Below are 16,911 nucleotides of genomic sequence, written 5' to 3'. Positions count from 1 at the left end.
AGTGCACGCTAACCAAGGGGGCCAGGTGCACGGTGTTTCCTCCGACACATTGGTGCGGGAGGCTTGGTTGGGTTGTGTTTCGGAGGACGCATGGCTTTCGACTTTTGTCTCTCCCGAGCCCGTACGGGAGTTGTAGCGATAAGACAAGATAGTAACTACTAACAATGGGATACCACGAAAAAGGGGGTAAAATTTTTTTTTAATTGTGAATGAGAGACTGATGAAGTGTGTACAGCCTGCGCAAAAAACCAAAACAGAGCTCATGCCTATTCATGCAACTTTTTTCAAATCATCATTAGTTGCATCATGAAGCCTTAGAATGTATTAAAAATCAAAACATATAGACCAACGGAAGACTTGTTTCTTTGTTAACCACTCAACACAGAATAGCTGTTTGTCCTCCCTCAAATCATTTGGAGAAAATATCCTTTCTTGTTTATTCAGCTTTGTTCAATTGTGTTCTTCATACTATAAAATAATGTCACGGAATTATAAGCAAATCTGTGTGTTAACATGCAGTGTGTATTAATGTGTGTGTGTGTTTGTATTAACATGCTTTGTGTACCCCCCCCTCCCTCTCCAGACGTGTGGTCCCAGCCCCTGGCCTCCATTAAGGAGGAGCCTGCCAGCCGGGCAGGCAGTGAACAGGGAGAGGAAGAGATGGAAGTGGACAGTACTGACGAACAGGAGCCTAAGACACACAGCCAGAGCCTCGCCTCCAAGACTCCCACTACAACTGCATCAGGAGCCTTCTCAAACACCAGCACCTTGTCCACGCTCAGCAACCTACGTCCAGGTAACAGTGGAAAGGGTGATTTCCTGAATGACACTATTCGTTTTGGCCTCTGGTCAACAGGCGACTGCAGTACGTCGACAGTTGTAATAGTCTGAGGCAAGACGAGCCTTCGTCCAAACACCAGGACCCTACTACCAGGGGATGGTGGAGTGTCCCAAATTAAATCCTGCTCTCTGTATAAGGGGAAAGGGGGATACCTAGTCAGTTGTACAACTGAATGGCTTCAACTGAAATGTGGCTTCAACTGAAATGTGTCTATCGTATTTACCCCTCTGAATCAGAGAGGTGCGTGGTGGGGGTGGGGGGGGCTGCCTTAATCGACATCCACGGCGCCCGGGAACAGTGGGTTAACTGCCTTGTTCAGGGGCAGCTCGGGGATTCGATCCAGAAACCTTTCGGTTACTGGCCCAACGCTCTAACCGCCAAGCTACCTGTCGATAGTGGTGCACTATCAGGCTACATTAACGCGTTCAGGTAGAGAAGTGTTTCTCAGCCTTAGTAGAGACCGACACGTTGAGTTATGGTCACTCGGCCTTAGTAGAGACGGACACGTTGTGTTATGGTCACTCAGCCTTAGTAGAGACCGACACGTTGAGTTATGGTCACTCGGCCTTAGTAGAGACGGACACGTTGAGTTATGGTCACTCGGCCTTAGTAGAGACGGACACGTTGAGTTATGGTCACTCGGCCTTAGTAGAGACTGACACGTTGAGTTATGGTCACTCGGCCTTAGTAGAGACGGACACGTTGAGTTATGGTCACTCGGCCTTAGTAGAGACGGACACGTTGAGTTATGGTCACTCGGCCTTAGTAGAGACGGACACGTTGAGTTATGGTCACTCGGCCTTAGTAGAGACGGACACGTTGAGTTATGGTCACTCGGCCTTAGTAGAGACGGACACGTTGAGTTATGGTCACTCGGCCTTAGTAGAGACGGACACGTTGAGTTATGGTCACTCGGCCTTAGTAGAGACGGACACGTTGAGTTATGGTCACTCGGCCTTAGTAGAGACGGACACGTTGAGTTATGGTCACTCGGCCTTAGTAGAGACGGACACGTTGAGTTATGGTCACTTGGCCTTAGTAGAGACGGACACGTTGAGTTATGGTCACTCGGCCTTAGTAGAGACGGACACGTTGAGTTATGGTCACTCGGCCTTAGTAGAGACGGACACGTTGAGTTATGGTCACTCGGCCTTAGTAGAGACGGACACGTTGAGTTATGGTCACTCGGCCTTAGTAGAGACGGACACGTTGAGTTATGGTCACTCGGCCTTAGTAGAGACGGACACGTTGAGTTATGGTCACTCGGCCTTAGTAGAGACGGACACGTTGAGTTATGGTCACTCGGCCTTAGTAGAGACGGACACGTTGAGTTATGGTCACTCGGCCTTAGTAGAGACGGACACGTTGAGTTATGGTCACTCGGCCTTAGTAGAGACGGACACGTTGAGTTATGGTCACTCGGCCTTAGTAGAGACGGACACGTTGAGTTATGGTCACTCGGCCTTAGTAGAGACGTACACGTTGAGTTATGGTCACTCGGCCTTAGTAGAGACCGACACGTTGAGTTATGGTCACTCGGCCTTAGTAGAGACCGACACGTTGAGTTATGGTCACTCGGCCTTAGTAGAGACGGACACGTTGAGTTATGGTCACTCGGCCTTAGTAGAGACGGACACGTTGAGTTATGGTCACTCGGCCTTAGTAGAGACGGACACGTTGAGTTATGGTCACTCGGCCTTAGTAGAGACGTACACGTTGAGTTATGGTCACTCGGCCTTAGTAGAGACCGACACGTTGAGTTATGGTCACTCGGCCTTAGTAGAGACCGACACGTTGAGTTATGGTCACTCGGCCTTAGTAGAGACGGACACGTTGAGTTACGGTCACTCGGCCTTAGTAGAGACGGACACGTTGAGTTATGGTCACTCGGCCTTAGTAGAGACTGACACGTTGAGTTATGGTCACTCGGCCTTAGTAGAGACGGACACGTTGAGTTACGGTCACTCGGCCTTAGTAGAGACGGACACGTTGAGTTACGGTCACTCGGCCTTAGTAGAGACGGACACGTTGAGTTATGGTCACTCGGCCTTAGTAGAGACCGACACGTTGAGTTACGGTCATTTTATGGTCACTTACTTTCAACTGTCCGACTAATAATTTCTTATCTCATCGCTGACTTTTTAAAGATAAAGTGAAAGGCTCAAATCAACCAATGACGTTTAACATGTCGATGTTAGGTCACCTTGTAGTGCTGAGCGATTTGAGCTTTTTGAGGTCGGTTTTGGTTCGAATTAACAGAAATGATCACCGTTCTTCCATACGCCATGTGGCAAGTGTTTATTAAAAAATATATATATAATCCCCCTCCCCACGAATTGGTAGTTACAGTCTTGTCTCATCGCTGCATCTCCCGTACGGTCTCGAGAGAGCCGTGCGTCTTCCAAAAACCCAACCAAGCCGCACTGCTTCTTGACACAATGCCCACTTAACCCGGAAGCCAGCCGCACCAATGTGTTGTACACCTGGCTACCGTGTCAGCGTGCACTGCGCCCGGCCCGCCTTCAGGAGTCGCTACTGCGCGATAGGACAAGGACATCCCTGCCCGGGCTAAACCCTCCCCTAACCCAGACGACGCTGGGCCAATTGTGGCACGTGTTTCTTACGTTGCCGATGGCTGTCTTAGAGTGATGGAATGTTCCATCGCACGGAATCCGCAATAGATTAGTCGACTGAGACAGGGGCAAATCAGACCGGTGTCTCGTGTGCCCCAATTCTTTTTTAAATTTTTTATCAATCGTCCAATCGACTAAATGCAGTCGGCCCTACCGTGTTGAACGTTACAGTAGTTTTGACATTGTACTTTGTTAGCCAACAAGCATTCAATATGGTTTATAGAGAGGGAATTTCAGATGTGCCGAACCAAGGAAGCTGGGCTAGACACAGCTGGCGAGGAAAAACGACATAGTACACACACAATTTACATTTTGTTTCGCTTAAGTTTTCATGTTCTCAATAACAATCTGAAGTTCTTTGTGTTTCCATCGAATTTTCAATTCTACCGATTTTTTTTTTAGTTATTTTTATTTTTTATTTTTGTCACAAACTGTTGCGTTAAATAGCAAATATGCCAACTTTGGTCTTGTCACGGCCACGTGCGCTCTCTAGCCAACAGCTCACAGATACAGTGTGGGTAGGCTAGTCTACATACCCGCATTTTGGTGGGTGTTTAATGTCCCACCCTGGTAAACCCCAACTGCCATTAAGTCAACTCCTTGACATGTCTTAACATGTTTGGCCCGACAATAAGTGACAAGCAGGTGACCTGATGGCACAAACAGATCTGAGACCATGCTAGAACTCTTCACCTTTTAATCTTACTGACTCCTGACCTCTGACCTGTCCAGGTGAGATCCCGGACGCGGCCTTCATCCACGCGGCAAGGAAGCGTCGTCAGATGGCGAGGGAGCTAGGCGGCGACGCCCCCCTGGTGGAGACGGACACGCCCAAGAAGCGTCTTGTCCGAGAGGAGGAAGAGGAGGGAGACGGGAGCGACGATGAAGACGAAGATGAGAAGAGGATCAGCTTCAGTGGAGTCAAGAACAAGAGCCAGAGGACCAGGATAGCAGAAGAGATAGGTTAGTTACATTTACACTGACTAGACCAAACATTACTACTACCAATATACTACTACTACCAATATACTACTTATACTACTACTACCAATATACTACTTATACTACTACTACTACCGATATACTACAGAGGAGATAGGTTAGTTACATTTACACTGACTTGACCCAACATTACTACTACCAATATACTACTTACACTACTACTACCAATATACTACTTATACTACTACTACCAATATACTACTTATACTACTACTACCAATATACTACTTATACTACTACTACCAATATACTACTTATACTACTACTACCAATATACTACTTATACTACTACTACCATTATACTACAGAGGAGATAGGTTAGTTACATTTACACTGACTATACCAAACATTAGGGCACCTAACCCTAACCAATATCGAGTTGCACCTTTTGTCCTCAGAACAGCCTCAATTCGTCAGGACTCTACAAGGGGTCAAAAGCGTTCCACAGGGACTACTACACTACTACTACTACTACTACTACTACTACTACTACTACTACACTACCAATATACTACTACCAATCTACTACTACTACTACTTCTACACTACCAATCTACTACTTATACTAATACTACCAATATACTAGTGCTACAAATATACTACTTATACTACTACTAAACTACCAATATACTACTACTTCCAATATACTACTTATACTACTACTACCAATATACTACTTATACTACTACTACCAATATACTACTACTACCAATATACTACTACTACCAATATACTACTACTACCGATATACTACTACTACCGATATACTACTTATACTACTACCAATATACTACTTATACTACTACTACCGATCTTCTACTACTACTACTACCGATATACTACTACTACTACTACTACTGCCGATATACTACTACTACCGATATACTGCCGATATACTACTACTACCGATGTACTACTACTACTACCGATGTACTACTTAAACTACTACTACTACTACTACCAATGTACTACTACACTACCAATGTACTACTACTCCCAATATACTACTACTCCCAATATACTACTAATATACTACTACTCCCAATATACTACTACTCCCAATATACTACTATTATACTACTACTACCAATATACTATTACACTATCAATATACTATTACTACTACACTATCAATATACTACTACCACTACCAATATACTACTACCACTACCAATATACTACTACTGCTTGAAAATCTATGGCAAGACTTGAAAATGGCTGCTTAGCAATGATCAACAATCAACTTGTCAGAGCTTGAATTTTTTAAAGAATAATGTGCAAATGTTGTACAATCCAGGTGTGCAAAACTCTGAGCCTGACCCAGAACGAGACTCGCAGCTATTAGACTGACCCAGAAAGACTCACAGCTCTGAGCCTGACCCAGAAAGAGACTCACAGCTCTGAGCCTGACCCAGAAAGAGACTCACAGCTCTGAGCCTGACCCAGAAAGACTCACAGCTCTGAGCCTGACCCAGAAAGACTCACAGCTCTGAGCCTGACCCAGAAAGACTCACAGCTCTTAGAGACTGACCCAGAAAGACTTGCAGCTCTTAGAGACTGACCCAGAAAGACTCGCAGCTCTTAGAGACTGACCCAGAAAGACTCGCAGCTCTGAGCCTGACCCAGAAAGACTCGCAGCTCTGAGCCTGACCCAGAAAGACTCGCAGCTCTGAGCCTGACCCAGAAAGACTCGCAGCTCTGAGCCTGACCCAGAAAGACTCGCAGCTCTGAGCCTGACCCAGAAAGACTCGCAGCTCTGAGCCTGACCCAGAAAGACTCGCAGCTCTGAGCCTGACCCAGAAAGACTCGCAGCTCTGAGCCTGACCCAGAAAGACTCGCAGCTCTGAGCCTGACCCAGAAAGACTCGCAGCTCTGAGCCTGACCCAGAAAGACTCGCAGCTCTGAGCCTGACCCAGAACGAGACTCGCAGCTCTGAGCCTGACCCAGAACGAGACTCGCAGCTCTGAGCCTGACCCAGAACGAGACTCGCAGCTCTGAGCCTGACCCAGAACGAGACTCGCAGCTCTGAGCCTGACCCAGAACGAGACTCGCAGCTCTGAGCCTGACCCAGAACGAGACTCGCAGCTCTGAGCCTGACCCAGAACGAGACTCGCAGCTCTGAGCCTGACCCAGAACGAGACTCGCAGCTCTGAGCCTGACCCAGAACGAGACTCGCAGCTCTGAGCCTGACCCAGAACGAGACTCGCAGCTCTGAGCCTGACCCAGAACGAGACTCGCAGCTCTGAGCCTGACCCAGAACGAGACTCGCAGCTCTGAGCCTGACCCAGAACGAGACTCGCAGCTCTGAGCCTGACCCAGAACGAGACTCGCAGCTCTTAGAGACTGACCCAGAACGAGACTCGCAGCTCTGAGAGACTGACCCAGAACGAGACTCGCAGCTCTGAGAGACTGACCCAGAACGAGACTCGCAGCTCTGAGAGACTGACCCAGAAAGACTCGCAGCTCTGAGCCTGACCCAGAAAGACTCGCAGCTCTGAGCCTGACCCAGAAAGACTCGCAGCTCTGAGCCTGACCCAGAAAGAGACTCGCAGCTCTGAGAGACTGACCCAGAAAGAGACTCGCAGCTCTGAGAGACTGACCCAGAAAGACTCGCAGCTCTGAGAGACTGACCCAGAAAGACTCGCAGCTCTTAGAGACTGACCCAGAAAGACTCGCAGCTCTTAGAGACTGACCCCGAACGAGACTCGCAGCTCTGAGACTGACCCAGAAAGACTCACAGTTCTGAGCCTGACCCAGAAAGACTCACAGTTCTGAGCCTGACCCAGAAAGACTCACAGTTCTGAGCCTGACCCAGAAAGACTCACAGCTCTGAGCCTGACCCAGAAAGACTCACAGCTCTGAGCCTGACCCAGAAAGACTCACAGCTCTGAGCCTGACCCAGAAAGACTCACAGCTGAGCCTGACCCAGAAAGACTCACAGCTCTGAGCCTGACCCAGAAAGACTCACAGCTCTGAGCCTGACCCAGAAAGACTCACAGCTCTGAGCCTGACCCAGAAAGACTCACAGCTCTGAGCCTGACCCAGAAAGACTCACAGCTCTGAGCCTGACCCAGAAAGACTCACAGCTCTGAGCCTGACCCAGAAAGACTCACAGCTCTGAGCCTGACCCAGAAAGACTCACAGCTCTGAGCCTGACCCAGAAAGACTCACAGCTCTGAGCCTGACCCAGAAAGACTCACAGCTCTGAGCCTGACCCAGAAAGACTCACAGCTCTGAGCCTGACCCAGAAAGACTCACAGCTCTGAGCCTGACCCAGAAAGACTCACAGCTCTGAGCCTGACCCAGAAAGACTCGCAGCTCTGAGCCTGACCCAGAAAGACTCGCAGCTCTTAGAGACTGACCCAGAAAGACTCGCAGCTCTTAGAGACTGACCCAGAAAGACTCGCAGCTCTTAGAGACTGACCCAGAAAGACTCGCAGCTCTTAGAGACTGACCCAGAAAGACTCGCAGCTCTGAGCCTGACCCAGAAAGACTCGCAGCTCTGAGCCTGACCCAGAAAGACTCGCAGCTCTGAGCCTGACCCAGAAAGACTCGCAGCTCTGAGCCTGACCCAGAAAGACTCGCAGCTCTGAGCCTGACCCAGAAAGACTCGCAGCTCTGAGCCTGACCCAGAAAGACTCGCAGCTCTGAGCCTGACCCAGAAAGACTCGCAGCTCTGAGCCTGACCCAGAAAGACTCGCAGCTCTGAGCCTGACCCAGAAAGACTCGCAGCTCTGAGCCTGACCCAGAAAGACTCGCAGCTCTGAGCCTGACCCAGAAAGACTCGCAGCTCTGAGCCTGACCCAGAAAGACTCGCAGCTCTGAGCCTGACCCAGAAAGACTCGCAGCTCTGAGCCTGACCCAGAAAGACTCGCAGCTCTGAGCCTGACCCAGAAAGACTCGCAGCTCTGAGACTGACCCAGAAAGAGACTCGCAGCTCTGAGCCTGACCCAGAAAGAGACTCGCAGCTCTGAGCCTGACCCAGAAAGAGACTCGCAGCTCTGAGCCTGACCCAGAAAGAGACTCGCAGCTCTGAGCCTGACCCAGAACGAGACTCGCAGCTCTGAGCCTGACCCAGAACGAGACTCGCAGCTCTGAGCCTGACCCAGAACGAGACTCGCAGCTCTGAGCCTGACCCAGAACGAGACTCGCAGCTCTGAGCCTGACCCAGAACGAGACTCGCAGCTCTGAGCCTGACCCAGAACGAGACTCGCAGCTCTGAGCCTGACCCAGAACGAGACTCGCAGCTCTTAGAGACTGACCCAGAACGAGACTCGCAGCTCTTAGAGACTGACCCAGAACGAGACTCGCAGCTCTTAGAGACTGACCCAGAACGAGACTCGCAGCTCTGAGAGACTGACCCAGAACGAGACTCGCAGCTCTGAGAGACTGACCCAGAACGAGACTCGCAGCTCTGAGAGACTGACCCATAACGAGACTCGCAGCTCTGAGACTGACCCAGAAAGACTCGCAGCTCTGAGCCTGACCCAGAAAGACTCGCAGCTCTGAGCCTGACCCAGAAAGACTCGCAGCTCTGAGCCTGACCCAGAAAGACTCGCAGCTCTGAGCCTGACCCAGAAAGACTCGCAGCTCTGAGCCTGACCCAGAAAGAGACTCGCAGCTCTGAGAGACTGACCCAGAAAGAGACTCGCAGCTCTGAGAGACTGACCCAGAAAGAGACTCGCAGCTCTGAGAGACTGACCCAGAAAGACTCGCAGCTCTTAGAGACTGACCCCGAACGAGACTCGCAGCTCTTAGAGACTGACCCCGAACGAGACTCGCAGCTCTGAGACTGACCCCGAACGAGACTCGCAGCTCTGAGACTGACCCAGAAAGACTCGCAGCTCTGAGCCTGACCCAGAAAGACTCGCAGCTCTGAGCCTGACCCAGAAAGACTCGCAGCTCTGAGCCTGACCCAGAAAGACTCGCAGCTCTGAGCCTGACCCAGAAAGACTCGCAGCTCTGAGCCTGACCCAGAAAGACTCGCAGCTCTGAGCCTGACCCAGAAAGACTCACAGCTCTGAGCCTGACCCAGAAAGACTCACAGCTCTGAGCCTGACCCAGAAAGACTCACAGCTCTGAGCCTGACCCAGAAAGACTCACAGCTCTGAGCCTGACCCAGAAAGACTCACAGCTCTGAGCCTGACCCAGAAAGACTCACAGCTCTGAGCCTGACCCAGAAAGACTCACAGCTCTGAGCCTGACCCAGAAAGACTCACAGCTCTGAGCCTGACCCAGAAAGACTCACAGCTCTGAGCCCGACCCAGAAAGACTCACAGCTCTGAGCCCGACCCAGAAAGACTCACAGCTCTGAGCCCGACCCAGAAAGACTCACAGCTCTGAGCCCGACCCAGAAAGACTCACAGCTCTGAGCCCGACCCAGAAAGACTCACAGCTCTGAGCCTGACCCAGAAAGACTCACAGCTCTGAGCCTGACCCAGAAAGACTCACAGCTCTGAGCCTGACCCAGAAAGACTCACAGCTCTGAGCCTGACCCAGAAAGACTCACAGCTCTGAGCCTGACCCAGAAAGACTCACAGCTCTGAGCCTGACCCAGAAAGAGACTCACAGCTCTGAGCCTGACCCAGAAAGAGACTCACAGCTCTGAGCCTGACCCAGAAAGAGACTCACAGCTCTGAGCCTGACCCAGAAAGAGACTCACAGCTCTGAGCCTGACCCAGAAAGAGACTCACAGCTCTGAGCCTGACCCAGAAAGAGACTCACAGCTCTGAGCCTGACCCAGAAAGAGACTCACAGCTCTGAGCCTGACCCAGAAAGAGACTCACAGCTCTGAGCCTGACCCAGAAAGAGACTCACAGCTCTGAGCCTGACCCAGAAAGAGACTCACAGCTCTGAGCCTGACCCAGAAAGAGACTCACAGCTCTGAGCCTGACCCAGAAAGAGACTCACAGCTCTTAGAGCCTGACCCAGAAAGAGACTCACAGCTCTTAGAGCCTGACCCAGAAAGAGACTCACAGCTCTTAGAGCCTGACCCAGAAAGAGACTCACAGCTCTTAGAGCCTGACCCAGAAAGAGACTCACAGCTCTTAGAGCCTGACCCAGAAAGAGACTCACAGCTCTTAGAGCCTGACCCAGAAAGAGACTCACAGCTCTTAGAGCCTGACCCAGAAAGAGACTCACAGCTCTTAGAGCCTGACCCAGAAAGAGACTCACAGCTCTTAGAGCCTGACCCAGAAAGAGACTCACAGCTCTTAGAGCCTGACCCAGAAAGAGACTCACAGCTCTTAGAGACTGACCCAGAAAGAGACTCACAGCTCTGAGAGACTGACCCAGGAAGAGACTCACAGCTCTTAGAGACTGACCCAGAAAGAGACTCACAGCTCTGAGAGACTGACCCAGGAAGAGACTCACAGCTCTTAGAGACTGACCCAGAAAGACTCACAGCTCTTACAGCCTTACCCAGAAAGAGACTCACAGCTGTAATGGCTGCCAAAGGTGGTTTTAACATGTATTGACTCGGGAGGTGTGAATACTTATGTAAATGAGATGTCATTTTCAATATATTTTCAAACATTTCTAAAAACATGTTTTAGCTTTGTCTTTATGGGGTATTGTGTGTAGATGGGAGAGTGTGTATTTTATTTGATCAATTTAGATTTTTTAAAATCTGTATCACAACATGTGGAATAAGTCTAGGGGTAGGAATACTTTCTGAAGGCTCTGTAACCATTCCCCACCCGGTCTCTCTCTCTCCCCACCCGGTCTCTCTCTCTCCCCACCCGGTCTCTCTCTCTCCACCCTGTCTCTCTCTCTCTCTCTCCACCCTGTCTCTCTCTCCCCCCACCCTGTCTCTCTCTCCCCCCACCCTGTCTCTCTCTCCCCCCACCCTGTCTCTCTCTCTCCCCCCACCCTGTCTCTCTCTCTCCCCCCACCCTGTCTCTCTCTCTCCCCCCACCCTGTCTCTCTCTCTCCCCCCACCCTGTCTCTCTCTCTCTCCACCCTGTCTCTCTCTCTCTCCACCCTGTCTCTCTCTCTCTCCACCCTGTCTCTCTCTCTCTCCACCCTGTCTCTCTCTCTCTCCACCCTGTCTCTCTCTCTCTCCACCCTGTCTCTCTCTCTCTCCACCCTGTCTCTCTCTCTCTCCACCCTGTCTCTCTCTCTCTCCACCCTGTCTCTCTCTCTCTCCACCCTGTCTCTCTCTCTCTCCACCCTGTCTCTCTCTCTCTCTCCACCCTGTCTCTCTCTCTCTTTCCACCCTGTCTCTCTCTCTCTTTCCACCCTGTCTCTCTCTCTCTTTCCACCCTGTCTCTCTCTCTCTTTCCACCCTGTCTCTCTCTCTCTTTCCACCCTGTCTCTCTCTCTCTTTCCACCCTGTCTCTCTCTCTTTCCACCCTGTCTCTCTCTCTCTTTCCACCCTGTCTCTCTCTCTCTTTCCACCCTGTCTCTCTCTCTCTTTCCACCCTGTCTCTCTCTCTCTTTCCACCCTGTCTCTCTCTCTCTTTCCACCCTGTCTCTCTCTCTCTTTCCACCCTGTCTCTCTCTCTCTTTCCACCCTGTCTCTCTCTCTCTTTCCACCCTGTCTCTCTCTCTCTTTCCACCCTGTCTCTCTCTCTCTTTCCACCCTGTCTCTCTCTCTTTCCACCCTGTCTCTCTCTCTTTCCACCCTGTCTCTCCCTCTCTCCACCCTGTCTCTCCCTCTCTCCACCCTGTCCCTCTCTCCACCCTGTCTCTCTCTCCACCCTGTCTCTCTCTCCACCCTGTCTCTCTCTCCACCCTGTCTCTCTCTCCACCCTGTCTCTCTCTCCACCCTGTCTCTCTCTCCACCCTGTCTCTCTCTCCACCCTGTCTCTCTCTTTCCACCCTGTCTCTCTCTTTCCACCCTGTCTCTCTCTTTCCACCCTGTCTCTCTCTCTTTCCACCCTGTCTCTCCCTCTTTCCACCCTGTCTCTCTCTCTTTCCACCCTGTCTCTCCCTCTTTCCACCCTGTCTCTCTCTCTCTCCACCCTGTCTCTCTCTCTCTCCACCCTGTCTCTCTCTCTCTCCACCCTGTCTCTCTCTCTCTCCACCCTGTCTCTCTCTCTCTCCACCCTGTCTCTCTCTCTCTCCACCCTGTCTCTCTCTCTCTCCACCCTGTCTCTCTCTCTCTCCACCCTGTCTCTCTCTCTCTCTCCACCCTGTCTCTCTCTCTCTCTCCACCCTGTCTCTCTCTCTCTCTCCACCCTGTCTCTCTCTCTCTCTCCACCCTGTCTCTCTCTCTCTCTCCACCCTGTCTCTCTCTCTCTCTCCACCCTGTCTCTCTCTCTCTCTCCACCCTGTCTCTCTCTCTCTCTCCACCCTGTCTCTCTCTCTCTCCACCCTGTCTCTCTCTCTCTCTCCACCCTGTCTCTCTCTCTCTCTCCACCCTGTCTCTCTCTCTCTCTCCACCCTGTCTCTCTCTCTCTCTCCACCCTGTCTCTCTCTCTCTCTCCACCCTGTCTCTCTCTCTCTCTCCACCCTGTCTCTCTCTCTCTCTCCACCCTGTCTCTCTCTCTCTCTCCACCCTGTCTCTCTCTCTCTCTCCACCCTGTCTCTCTCTCTCTCTCCACCCTGTCGCTCTCTCGCTCTCCACCCTGTCGCTCTCTCGCTCTCCACCCTGTCGCTCTCTCGCTCTCCACCCTGTCGCTCTCTCGCTCTCCACCCTGTCGCTCTCTCGCTCTCCACCCTGTCGCTCTCTCGCTCTCCACCCTGTCGCTCTCTCGCTCTCCACCCTGTCGCTCTCTCGCTCTCCACCCTGTCGCTCTCTCGCTCTCCACCCTGTCGCTCCCTCTCGCTCTCCACCCTGTCGCTCCCTCTCGCTCTCCACCCTGTCGCTCCCTCTCGCTCTCCACCCTGTCGCTCCCTCTCGCTCTCTCCCTTTCTCCTCCACTAGGTATAGAGGGTAGTGATGACGAGGCGTTGGATACAGGAGGTCAGGATGAGGAGGTATCACGCTGGGAACAGGAGCAGATACGCAAAGGGATCAGCATCCCCCAGGTAACACACACACCAGCATCCCCCAGGTAACACACACACCAGCATCCCCCACACACCAGCATCCCCCAGGTAACACACACACCAGCATCCCCCAGGTAACACACACACCAGCATCCCCCAGGTAACACACACACCAGCATCCTCCACACACCAGCATCCCCCAGGTAACACACACACCAGCATCCCCCAGGTAACACACACACCAGCATCCCCCAGGTAACACACACACCAGCATCCCCCACACACCAGCATCCCCCAGGTAACACACACACCAGCCTCCCCCACACACCAGCATCCCCCAGGTAACACACACCAGCATCCCCCACACACCAGCATACCCCAGGTAACACACACACAAGCATCCCCCACACACCAGCATCCCCCAGGTAACACACACACCAGCATCCCCCAGGTAACACACACACACACCAGCATCCCCCAGGTAGCACACACACACACACCAGCATCCCCCACACACCAGCATCCCCCAGGTAACACACACACACACCAGCATCCCCCACACACCAGCATCCCCCAGGTAACACACACACCAGCATCCCCCACACACCAGCATCCCCCAGGTAACACACACACCAGCATCCTCCACACACCAGCATCCCCCAGGTAACACACACCAGCATCCCCCCCCAGGTAACACACACACCAGCATCCCCCATGTAACACACACACCAGCATCCCCCATGCAACACACACACCAGCATCCCCCACACACCAGCATCCCCCAGGTAACACACACACCAGCATCCTCCACACCAGCATCCCCCAGGTAACACACACACCAGCATCCCCCAGGTAACACACACACACCAGCATCCCCCAGGTAACACACACACACCAGCATCCCCCAGGTAACACACACACACCAGCATCCCCCAGGTAACACACAAACACCAGCATCCCCCAGGTAACACACACACACCAGCACCCCCCAGGTAACACACACACACCAGCACCCCCCAGGTAACACACACACACCAGCACCCCCCAGGTAACACACACACACCAGCACCCCCCAGGTAACACACACACACACCAGCATCCCCCACACACCAGCATCCCCCACACACCAGCATCCCCCCCCAGGTAACACACGCACCAGCCCCCCCCCAGGTAACACGCGCACCAGCATCCCCCCCAGGTAACACGCGCACCAGCATTCCCCCCCCCCCCCCCCCCCCCCCCAGGTAACACCAGCATCCCCCCCCCAGGTAACACCAGCATTCCCCCCCCCCCCAGGTAACACCAGCATTCCCCCCCCCCCCCAGGTAACACCAGCATTCCCCCCCCCCCCCCAGGTAACACCAGCCCCCCCCCCCCCCCCCCCCCCCCCCGGGTAACACCAGCATTCCCCCCCCCAGGTAACACCAGCATTCCCCCCCCCCCCAGGTAACACCAGCATCTCCCCCCCCCCCCCCCCAGGTAACACCAGCATCTCCCCCCCCCCCCAGGTAACACCAGCATCTCCCCCCCCCCCAGGTAACACCAGCATCCCCCCCAGGTAACACCAGCATTCCCCCCCCCAGGTAACACCAGCATTCCCCCCCCCAGGTAACACCAGCATTCCCCCCCCCCCAGGTAACACCAGCATTCCCCCCCCCCCAGGTAACACCAGCATTCCCCCCCCCCCCAGGTAACACCAGCATTCCCCCCCCCCCAGGTAACACCAGCATTCCCCCCCCCCAGGTAACACCAGCATTCCCCCCCCCCAGGTAACACCAGCATTCCCCCCCCCCAGGTAACACCAGCATTCCCCCCCCCCCAGGTAACACCAGCATTCCCCCCCCCCCCAGGTAACACCAGCATCCCCCCCCCCCCCCAGGTAACACCAGCATCCCCCCCCCCCCCCAGGTAACACCAGCATTCCCCCCCCAGGTAACACCAGCATTCCCCCCCCCCCCCCCCCCCGGGTAACACACACACCAGCATGCCCCCCCCCCGGGTAACACACACACCAGCATGCCCCCCCCCCCCCCCCCCCCCCCCCCCCCAGGTAACACCAGCATCCCCCCCCCCCCCAGGTAACACCAGCATCCCCCCCCCCCCCCAGGTAACACCAGCATCCCCCCCCCCCCCCCAGGTAACACCAGCATCCCCCCCCCCCCAGGTAACACCAGCATCCCCCCCAGGTAACACACACACCAGCATCCCCCCCAGGTAACACACACACCAGCATCCCCCAGGTAACACACCAGCATCCCCCACACACCAGCAACCACCCCCCAGGTAACACGCGCACCAGCATCCCCCCCCCCCCCCCCCCCCCGGGTAACACACACGCCAGCATGCCCCCCCCCCCCCCCCCCCCCCCGGGTAACACACCAGCATCCCCCACACACCAGCAACCACCCCCCAGGTAACACACACACCAGCATCCCCCCCAGGTAACACACACACACACCAGCATCCCCCCCAGGTAACACACACACACACACCAGCATCCCCCCCAGGTAACACACACCGTACATATGTTGTTCTGTAGGTCCAGTCCTGCCAGCCAGAGGACAATGTGTACTACCAGAGCAGCAGCTACAACCCCCAGCAGCCCTACAGCTCTACCTACGGCCTGCCCTACTCCTACAGCAGCAAGCCTGAGGGTTGCACACTGGTCTACAGTGCCCCTGGTGGTGACCTCTCACCTGTCACTACTGACCTGGTCAAGACACGCCTCAGAGACAGGTACCTGACCCATCCAGTACACTACTAACCCTAATGGTGACCTCTCACCTGTCACTACTGACCCGGGGAATACATGGTGCATTTGAAAAGTGTTCAGCCCCCTTCACGTTTTCCACATTTTGTTACGTTACAGCCTTATTCTAAAATGGATTCAGTAGTTTTTTTCCCCTCATCAATCTACACACAATAGCCCATAACGACATCACGATAGCCCATAACGACATCACGATAGCCCATAACGACATCACGATAGCCCATAACGACATCACGATAGCCCATAACGACATCACGATAGCCCATAACGACATCACGATAGCCCATAACGACATCACGATAGCCCATAACGACATCACGATAGCCCATAACGACATCACGATAGCCCATAACGACATCACGATAGCCCATAACGACATCACGATAGCCCATAACGACATCACGATAGCCCATAACGACATCACGATAGCCCATAACGACATCACGATAGCCCATAACGACATCACGATAGCCCATAACGACATCACGATAGCCCATAACGACATCACGATAGCCCATAACGACATCACGATAGCCCATAACGACATCACGATAGCCCATAACGACATCACGATAGCCCATAACGACATCACGATAGCCCATAACGACATCACGATAGCCCATAACGACATCACGATAGCCCATAACGACATCACGATAGCCCATAACGACATCACGATAGCCCATAACGACATCACGATAGCCCATAACGACATCACGATAGCCCATAAC

The 16,911-nt window shown here is 53.1% G+C and overlaps 1 protein-coding gene across 1 annotated transcript in view; it reads left to right on the top strand.

Annotated features, from left to right (window-relative positions):
* The window catches only part of paxbp1 (PAX3 and PAX7 binding protein 1), a 59,677-nt gene that overhangs the window by 8,808 nt on the left and 33,958 nt on the right, over positions 1 to 16,911 (top strand). The window contains exons 3-6 of the mRNA XM_055936823.1: positions 584 to 796; positions 4,207 to 4,437; positions 13,346 to 13,449; positions 15,950 to 16,146. Of these exons, the coding sequence (XP_055792798.1) occupies positions 584 to 796; positions 4,207 to 4,437; positions 13,346 to 13,449; positions 15,950 to 16,146 (745 nt within the window). The remainder of the gene's footprint in view (positions 1 to 583; positions 797 to 4,206; positions 4,438 to 13,345; positions 13,450 to 15,949; positions 16,147 to 16,911) is intronic.

The sequence above is a fragment of the Salvelinus fontinalis genome, chromosome 10 (genome assembly GCF_029448725.1).
Source record: "Salvelinus fontinalis isolate EN_2023a chromosome 10, ASM2944872v1, whole genome shotgun sequence".
Lineage (NCBI taxonomy): Eukaryota > Metazoa > Chordata > Actinopteri > Salmoniformes > Salmonidae > Salvelinus > Salvelinus fontinalis.
The sequence above is the reverse complement of the archived record's forward strand: the minus strand, read 5'-3'. Positions and strand labels throughout refer to the sequence as shown.